General features: G+C 31.5%; 1 protein-coding gene across 1 annotated transcript in view; it reads left to right on the top strand.

Annotated features, from left to right (window-relative positions):
• Positions 1–6,526: 6,526 nt before the first annotated feature.
• The window catches only part of nan (transient receptor potential cation channel subfamily V member nanchung), a 36,903-nt gene continuing 32,631 nt past the window's right edge, over positions 6,527–10,798 (top strand). The window contains exon 1 of the mRNA XM_040725257.2: positions 6,527–6,747. Coding sequence (XP_040581191.1) covers positions 6,654–6,747 — 94 coding nt within the window. The 5' untranslated portion in view covers positions 6,527–6,653. The remainder of the gene's footprint in view (positions 6,748–10,798) is intronic.

Genomic DNA, 10,798 nt, shown 5'->3' with positions numbered 1-10,798 from the left:
TTATCATTTTGAAGTTTCTTTTGTTTATGTAAAAAGTAAGTTTTGAATCTTGATAAAGCACAGATAAAAAATAAAAATAAAAGTCCATGGAACGACCTGGACGTAAAAGATGTTTGGTGGAAAAGAGAACAGAGTGGTCAAGCTAAAGCTATAAAACAAAGCTAGTAATTAAAATCTTTTTTGAATATGCTAAAAAGAAACCGAAAATCAACATGGTAACCCTGACGATTTGAAGAATGTTTGGAGAAGAGCAGCTGTATAAGCACATAACCCAGAGCTACTACGAGGTCAATCACCAATTCTACCCTAAATTCCAATTTGGGCTAAGAACTATAACCTTGCAACAAATCCTCAGGGTCACTCGCCACTATTATCACCATACATAAATGTTCAGGACTCAATTAATATTGGGAACAGGTTTGGATAAGAAAATTCACTCTTGAGTTTAACCATCCAAAAAAAAGATCCGGCGAGTAATGAAAGCCCCCCATTTTTATCACTAGCTAGGACCACTACTTGATTGATAGCTTTGGATCACACTGACCATGTCCTACTGACAACTCCTTCTCACAATGTTTGACGCCTGCACCTGACTAATTGCACATTAACTCATTAGTAGACAAGAGTCGAATACTACTACATAAATAATCCCTTCTATTCTCAATATGAGTACAATACGCTAATCCTTACAAACCGTTCAAAAATCCATAAACACGTGGTGAAAATCCTCCTTCTACCCCATGTAAAATCATTTCACAAATTTTAATTATAATAACTTTTTTTGTCATAGGAAAATTGCTCAACGAAGCAGAGATAAAACCTTCATCAATAATAATAAAAGTGAAGTAAATAAAATGAGATGATTATCACACAAATGTTCATTCTCGTTTGGTTCTACATTAAAGGAAGGAAGGACGAACGGACGGGGATTGGGAGAAAAGCGCAATCCAACCGTAAAGGAGCCCATTCAGCAGGAGCTTCTTATTATTGCCATCGAGTTGATGTTGTATATAATATTAAGTACAATGTATAATGATTACAAGCCCTAGCCAAAATGTGTATAATATATAAAAGAGATAATCCCACTTCTTCCTTATACATCAATGTACCCATGGATTTAAAAAAAGATTGGAGTGATAAGATGTGAAGCATATGTCAGTCAGTCAGTCAAAAGTGTTTTATGTATACATATATATATATATATAAATACCTACTTATATATTCAATTTATTTACAAATAATAAAATCACACATTTTACCGAAATTCAATTCCAATTATCCATAAGGGATGCATGCACTATGTATGGTATAATGGCATACTTATGATGTCATAGCTCATAGTTAACATTGCCGGAATACAGACGACCTTATATTTAAAGAAAAAGTGATTAAATAGAATAGGCACTTGTTAGAGCACAAAAAATAAAAATTGATTTATGTATCTCTTGTTCCTAAGATTTGGTCGATTATGCATTATTTACCTCTCAAAAATATAATGACTTCTTGCTCTGACTATATATTATCTTCGTACCAAGTTTGATCAAATTCAATTTTTAACTTTTACCGTAATCCTGGCGGCGACTGACAAATAAACAGCAGAGAAAGTGTAACTTCCTTTCAACTTTGCACCAGAGGTAATTTGTCTTCCCTATTTTGAATATTCAAGCAATATCAGCAGGTAAGGATGAATATAGTGAATCAGTCCTATAACTAAACCTACATCTAAGGAAGCAGGGGCGTTCGGAGGGGGTGGGCTGGAGTGGCTGGAGCCCCCCCCCCCCTCAATAAAGGAAAATAATTGATAAAATACTTTATATAATAAATATGGGTTACTAGTTGATTAGATAATTAGCAATTAATAGGCAATTTCGCAAAGGTCTTTAAATTTTGGGTTTCCAAAATAAATCTGGTTCCAATTACTTGATTTAGACCAATTGAACCAATTTAAAAATCATGCAGGACAAAAAATTTGATGGCGCCAATTTTACATCTCTAGCATCTTATTTCTTGAGTTATTTGCCTTCAAAGAATTGTGCAAATTTCAAATCATGAAAATGGATTGAAAAAAATATTTTTTTATTATAATAGAAATTGAAGCATTTAACTGATATCCATAAATTGCACCAAAAAAATTAAGAGCTAAATTGCAATTACTATGATTTTATATAATACTCTGTCATACTATTTTTGGCAATATTTATATTTGAAAACTTTATAATCTCACCTTTAGAATGAAAACACATCTACCCCACTATAACTTTTATAGTCTGATTGCCACGTATTATATTAAAAGAAGTTGTGTTGCAACTCCCTTGGTATAAAACTTCAAAATTTGAAATTAGATTTCATTAATAGGGAAAAAAAATTATTTAGCATTTACTTATTTATGTTTATAATAACAAATCTGGTTGAGGGCACATTATAAATTAACGTTTGTTAGGCACAAAAATTTTGAATTCAGTAACAATTTTGCAGTTTGAGTATAACAATATGTACATTTTGTTTACAATTATATCTTAGTTGAGGGCACAATCATAATTTTGTGCGGAGGGACCCCCATAGTGCCACCCGTAGTTACAGCATTTGACTGAAAGGTAATCTTTATTAGTTGATATCTTGTATCTTAGTACCATATATTTACGACATTTTCTTAGGTGGGGTTTTTACGCTCACCGGGATTTCAACAGTTTTCCCATTTCTGGTCATAGTCCCTATCTTTCTCTCTCTCTCTATAGGAATGTTTTCTCAAACTATGCAACAAGCCGCAGTAGTGTATTCCTACTAATACGTAAGCACTTCACAAGATAAATGGTTCTGTTATCTGTTATTTAACAAGTTTGTCCAATGTTTCATTTTATTTAAAAACATTCTTTTAAAAAAAGATTGAAAGACACTGCTCTATTGACTTGTGATTTTTTACATGACGTCATCCAATAACCAAATTTTATAAGAATGAAAAACCCTTGTTTGTTTTTTATTTTTGAAAAATGGAGAATTATTATAATTGCCGTGTATTTGGATATCATAAAATGATCGATCGAGAAGCATAAGGACTCTAGCTTTTACCGTCTATCAAAAATATATCTATAAATTACTACTTAGGATATTCCTGACCCAAATATTTTAAATTTTAACTATATCTGTAAGGACTAAAGGCTTTTCTCCAACTGATTGACCCTACTTTTTTAGTCCATCCAATCCAAAACATATTTATATATACATATATATTAATTTCAAATTCACCGTCCTCTTAAAATGGCATTGACTGCCGATTAGGCAAAGTTTGTCAACTTTTTTAGAACTCAAAATATGATAGACTTACTACTATTAGTTTCATTTTATTTAATTAATACTGTTTTTCTTCAGGAACAAGACGGAACCTATCTAATTATTATTTTTTCCCCGTTTCTAAAGCCATTAAATAAAGTTTACTTAACATTATACATGTATATTCTGCAATCTACGACGTCAGTAAAAATGTTATTTGTCTTCAAGCTATGATTCTCTGAATGAAAAGCATCTATTTCCCACTTTAAACGAAGATAAATCGAGTCATAAGTATGATTCATACATTTAAAAAAGGATTTTAGAATTTTTAACATTCGGCTTTATATTAACATAATTTATCCCAATCTTCAACACAGCTTTGAACCTTAAAAATAATACAAAAATGTATGACCTTTTTCTGAAGGCCACGAGGCTTTGAGAGAAAAAATAAAGACATATTTGAAATTAGGGGATCAAATTCTATTAAATGAAGCATATACTGTTTTTTTGCCATTTTTGCTGTCAATAACATCACATTCAGCTTTTTTTCATAAGGGGTACAATCGAGGCTGACGTCATGGATTATTTGTAGAGGAATTATTTTACACTAGAAATAAATGTGAGACTAGCAGGTTCAGGCCACAGGCTTGGCAAAATGAGGTTCTGATGGATGGTTTTCGGGCTCGTCCATAGGCCAAATCCATCTTTAGATATTAACAAGGGTATCGATTATGGAGTACCAAATGCCCTGATCCTGCTTACTCCTTCTACTTTTTTTTCCCTTACACAAATGTCAACTGTAATAATGACGTAAGAAGAACAATGATGGAGAGAAAAGAAAGAGAGAGGAGAGCCCTTCTCTCTCTTTCTCTCTCTCTCTCTCTCTAGGGACTAGAAACTACTGTCTTCCATTTTGTATAATCAATCCCTTTTTAATTACCTCTTCAAATTACTCATCATTCCATTGTCGCATTGATGACTTTATGATAGAGTCAAAGAGGGAGCCGGCGAATATAGGAGGAGGGGGGGATTGATGGAGGATTGAATGGACAAATGGTAAACATGCTCAAACAGAATTATATATTACTACTGACTATCATTAATTCATTAGCAGGTGCGAAATTTGTATAAGAGACAGGACTTGAAACGACCATCTTTTTCATGTATTATAGTTATACATATATTTTAAATGAAATCCCTTCCGCATCTGCTGAACCATATATACAATATATATATATATATATATCTAACGTTATATATATTCGTTTAAAGAGCTAGATGAGGGACTGACTGACTGTAGAGAGGGATGAATGGTTGATGGTAATCATTCGGAAATCTTGGATTCATCCCTCCTCATTCTCCGTTCTTTTATTTTGGGATTTGTTATTGTAATATGATTGTTTTTCAAGCAGCTGATTTTGTTCTAAGTGCCATATTATTAAACAATTGCTAATCTCTTTTTAGATGATGTTGATGAGACACGGATAGTCGTCCTTCTTTCTCCTCGAATGAAAGATTGACACCTTCCATTGTATGCATGTATTTTTGTGAATAATATGTACACCATAGAACATTGTAATTGTATATTCTACTATCTATGCTTGTTCGTCGTACTTCATGCAATATATGCATATATACAACTCAAAATCAAGCATGAACTGAGTCTGAATTACAAATTATCGTGCATTTCTAAACACATTAGTACCAATAATGTGTTTAAACACCCCAGAGTTCAAACTAGTTTAAACATTAAATTTATCCACGAATATTGATTTTCTTTAATTATTATTTTTCTTTTTTGATACAGATGCTCATTATGATATAGAATCTATATAATATCCCTTTTTATTCTTCTTTGGACAAAAAGTACCCTTAAAAAAATTGTAGCTTTAGTAAAAGGATTTAATTTTTTTTTTTTTTGTATTAACAACCTTCTTTTTTATATATATATATATTTTATATCAAAGTTGTTAGGGAATACGTGTACAAAATTTGAGACTTATACATCAAGTTTTTATTTAAACAAAACTCATTTTTATATAATTACATTAATAGGTATAAATTGAGGGTCTTTATTTAAAAGATCCTATCCGAGCCAAATTCAGTTTTATGGATCAAATGCAGGCTTTAAAATATAGTTAACATTCCTTGGTAATAGGTTGGGTGAAAAGTATTTTCGAATTTCCCGCCCTTTTATAAGACCGGATCATACAATAAGGCGTTATGAGTGTATATACTACAAACGCTTTGACACTATTGCGCTTGATCGGTTCAGTCGTGAATTATCGTACGTCGAGTATGGAGGTCTCAAATGAAAAATTCACCATATTATACTTTTTTAGTTCCTGAAATGGAAAAACGCGTCGACCTAGAACATTTGCGATGTATACGTGGTCAATAAATACTCATTTGGTTTTTGGTTCCAGCCATTTTTTTCATACTCAATTCTTCCCTTTTCTGTGAACAACTCGGCCGTTTGAAGCTGGCGATCGAACAGAAGCAGCGCGCATTGATGAATAGGATACAACAAGATTTCATCAATACAACACCAGGCCGCACACATATTTGATGATGCGTTAGAAGCTCGGATGGGAAGTTCTTATGCATCGACCCCATAATCCGGACCTGGCACCAAGTTACTGTCTATGCACAACGCTCTTGGTGGCAATAGAAGCCTGTGAATATTGATTGCCCGAGTTTTTTGATAATAGGGACAAGAGCTTCTATAAGAAGGGTATTATGAAGTTGGATTCTCGTTGGCAACAAATTATCAAACAGAACAGGGCATACTTGGGTTAAATTGGATGATTGTAAATCATTGAAATAAAAAGAAAAATACGAAATTACTTTTTCCCTAACCTAATTTATCAACGGATCCCAATTTGAATATAAAGGCAATAGTTGGTCTAACTTTTTTTATATTGGGCTGTATGTCTAATAAATTGAACATATTTTCTTTATTTTTGCTCAAGATTGTTTTTGTGTTAACTGAGCACATATGTGTAACATAGTTTAATCTAAAGAATGGTGTTTGTACGCACATAACGTGTAAGTAATCATTAATTGCATTCCTTTGTAGAGTAATTATGGGTCATCCATTATATCAAATAATGGGTAATGTAATTTCCTCATAATATCTGTTCCACTCATTTATTTGCAAGGTGAAAGGGACTGGGTATCGATCACCAAACATATATAATAACTATTAGGTATAAAGAAAGAAAACTTTCTCAAGAACTTCGATTAAACATTATTATTCTTACCTTAACTTTCTATAAATGTACATATATATATATAATAAAGTTATGGTGAACTATTTAATCCAACAAAGTAATTTTTATCAACATTGGTGATCAACTATTTGCCTATAATATACATGGAATAATATGGGGAATACGGAGAGTAATGAGTCAGATGCCGTCAAGAGACAGGCTGAGGGTGGTGGAAACTTCCCCATGTATGAACTTCTGGATTTGGGAGGTAATATATTTTGATTCTTGTACATTAAAACTATGTCCCTTGCAGGCCCACCTACAGGGGCGTCCAGTGGTTTTTATTTGCGGCAGCTTAATTTTTTTGGAAGAGATAAATGAGACTCTTGGAAATTCAAGAGATTTAATTTTTTAACAAATTGCCTTTTTTTTTAAGTAGAACACTTTTGAAAAAATAAATTTATTTATTTTGTTTTACTCTTTAAATTTTTGTGGCAATCGCCCCTGGCCTAATCCCAATTACAGTTGTGATGAAAATCATGTTAATTTTTAGAAGGCTATTTTTTTTTTTTAAATTGGTAATCCGAAGAATGAATTTTCTTTTCCTCAGCAGTTGTCATTATTATTCCATTCCTGAGTAGTAAATTTACATTCAAAACCTAATCGAACATTCATATGTGCTCATAAAAGACAGAGAATAACACTGATGATTTGTTGTGGAGTTATAATTGAAAGTCTTTGTTGGACGACACAGAGTAGAATTGGGGATCGAATTTGGAGTAATTCTTGCCAATGTTCTCCTTTATTTCCTTCTCCCCCTTCTCCCTTGTCACACCTGATTGCAGCTGATTGAAAGAAACGTAATGACAGTCAAGCTCAAATTGTGAGTTTTATCATGTTGACCCCCCCCCCTCACCCCACTCTACAAAGGTTCATCTCCTACGCTTATGGATACTTCATATTAGGGAATTATTATTTGTCGACGGCCATCATTTGCGCACTCTATCATAAATCCTTAAAACTTTATCTCGATTGCATCTTCAATTATTGATGTGTCAGTTCTTATTTAATTGGTCCAGTCATTGGTCCGTCGATCATTCGGACCCTCAGTACTAGAACTGATAAAAAAAGAAAGAATAAAGTTGAGTGACGTCATCAAGGACCGAACTTTAGAAGTTTTTAGGGCTGAACTTGACAGGACTGCAGTTTCAGTCCTAAACTAACTTTAAATTTTGATTAAATGTTTTGCAACTTAAAGGATTATGAAATACATAATTAAATGGGACATTTTCAGGGCATTTTATTCACTTGGTTTTTGGACTTTTTTGGGAAAAACCTATTCACAGATTTTTTTTTTTTTTGAAGAATTCAACTGTTTGGAAGTTTGCCCACCTGCGGACGCCCCTCCAATGGTAAACTATGATCCGAAGAGGAGAACCCAAGTAGTACTTATTCATTACTCATGTAATTGTTGTTTCATTTTTGACCCATGAACTTTCACGATGGTGCGTTCCACTTCTGATTCATCTTCTTCCTTATTAGTGTAAATAAGTAATTGTAGTTATTTGTCTAACAAAACAAAAACAGAAAACAGCAAAAATCCAGCTTTTTTAAATCCCTCAAGAGACATTTCATGTTTTTTTTATTATTATTATTATTTTGTTACTCTGATAGGGATCTTTATCCTGAGACAATCATGTTGTTATTGGGTGAGTTTTTGTCCCACAAATGGTGTATGTTTATGAATCCCCAATAGATGTAATTTGATGTTCAACTACTGCATATCTATCCGTATTTATCTATCTATAGGTATATGGAATTTATGTATTAATAAATAATGCTTAGAGGCTGCTCCCTTCTATTAAAAAACAACGACTCTTAATGACTACCAATACATGACTAATTTTTTTTTTCTTTTTTTAAAAGTTATTTATTATTTTTTATCCCATTAATATGGTAAATTAGGTTTTCATGGTTATTATCTATGAATAACAATACTAATAACGAAAAGAAGAACGAACCATCATAATAGATGACGCTATCCAATGTTGTATACATACTCGTAGAAGTAGAGAAGGTTGATTAATACCATTAATTCATTGTTGTTTGAATGATAAGAGCTAACCAAGGAACATAGGATCTCTCCTATGTACATACATAATATCATTATAAAAAAATCAATTCATTCAGTGAACTCCACTCTTAATGAGTTTTAAGCACACATGCATGTTATACTGGCTCTTAAATTTGATATGCTGTGCTCAAAATTTCGAAATACTAAGAGCGTGGGATCCCTCTTTCCCCACATTTAATTATTTGATAATTATATAAGCTTCATTTAATCATAAATATAAGTTATTAAATTAAATTTTGAGTCGTATTAAATGAAGAATCATTCGGTTTAAAGAATTGATGCATTGCATCGATAGAATATTGATCATCCCTTACTATTTAAGTTCTTTTTTGTGGTTTGAATATGGTTAAGGAATTCCAAAAATTGGGAATCTTGGGCTCACAAAACTGCGCACTATTAGTGATAAGTTTTGAAGAATATATGGTTAATACTAGTACTGTGTCATAGCCTGATGTATTTAGTCCAGTCCAGTCTTAAGACCGGTCCTATGAGTCCATAAGACCGTCGATTCTTCTTACTGTCATTAATAGAACCGATTAAAAAAGAAAAAAATGAAGTTGACCGATTATTCCACAACAAAAAATACAATTGAGTTGTCCTTAATATATGCATTATGCTAGAGGTATGTCATACGTGTTATTTGCAATAAAAGTAAGACTTTCCACCTAGAGAAACGTTTAAAAAAATACATTGAATATCTTTTTCATAAGAAATAATCCTTTTAGAAGAAAAAGATATTACAACTTTTGAAAGATTGTTTATTTATCTAAAATATTTATATTTTACAAATTTATACCTACTATGTTTTGCGTAAAGCGTTTTTTTTTTTTTCAATCATTAAAAATTGATCAATATGGCTTTAAGTTTTTATCAAAAATAATATTTTAGGACATTGTCCTCCCCCCATTTTCACATACAAAAAAATAAATTAATTAAGAAGCAATCTAACATATAGATAGATGGATAAACTATATAACTGACGAGTTTATAAAAGACTTCATTTATTCAGTAATGGTTTTTTTTTTTTTTTTGAATTGAATGCGTGAGATAAATGGGAAAAAGAATCATTAAAGTATTATCCTTTGAATGATCTCTTGTTTTTGAATAGATGTATATATCTTTGACGAGTATGTAGAGGGGAAGAGCCGTTTTTTAAGATGATGACTGAGATACATAGATAGATAGAATGGTTGTGAGGCGTGGCGAGAGAAAAGTTATTCAAGAAAAAGGCCCACCCACTTATTGTTTTCGGCTTACTTAGACTAGCCTTCCATGGATAGCTAACTAACTATCTATGCATAATATGTATATATATTGTGTAGTCATGGGTACCTTCTACTTCTATTATCATACATTAATTATGCTTGGAGCAAATAAGTATATCTTTTGTAGCATTTGAGATTAAATGTTTTGCTTCTAATACATACGCTGAGTTTGTCAATATGAAACAATATTGAACAAATATCAATATTAGGTGAAAATCCCAATGTATTATTTTACTTTATAGCACACCTATTTGAGCCAATTATAGGGGCTTATTATTCAAATTTGTGGGATGAGTTCAAATACTCAAGACTTTTACCTATAATTTAGGACCTATATTTGATTACAGAGACTTATATCAGCACTAATAAAGCCCCTTTCAAATAGAATTTATCAATATCTTATTTCTTTTGTGAGGATAATTTTTGGGTGCTATAAGTATAATTTGCAGATCAACCAAAGGCTGAATCAGAATCATTTGTATATAGAAATTGGTGAATATTCGTCCAAAAATACAAATGTAATCAACACTCAAAATAATTCTAGCTTTTATATGTTTTAATATATTGGGAAAAAATTGAAAAATCAAATTTGTAGAAAAAAAATTCAAAAATCACTTCTATCCACAAAAAACGGAATTTTAAATATTAAATGTTTTGAAAAATATTTTCAAAAATCTGCAGTAATTCACAAAAAAATTAAACTTTTTTTTTAAAGTTTAATAAATTAAATTTTGAATATTAAACTTTTGTGGAAATAAATTTTTAAAAATCCAAAGTTTTAAAACAAGAAAAATTTAATAAAAAAATTAAATTTTTAATATTAAATTTTGTGGGGAAAAAGTCAACAATTCACACCTATTTCTAGTAAAAGCAAAAATTCCTTAATTTGGGGGCCTTCAGCTCACCCCCTCGGACGCTCA

This window comes from Lepeophtheirus salmonis, chromosome 1, assembly GCF_016086655.4.
Source record: "Lepeophtheirus salmonis chromosome 1, UVic_Lsal_1.4, whole genome shotgun sequence".
Classification (NCBI taxonomy): domain Eukaryota; kingdom Metazoa; phylum Arthropoda; class Copepoda; order Siphonostomatoida; family Caligidae; genus Lepeophtheirus; species Lepeophtheirus salmonis.
Note: the sequence above shows the minus strand (reverse complement) of the source record. Positions and strands in the feature narration are given on the sequence as shown.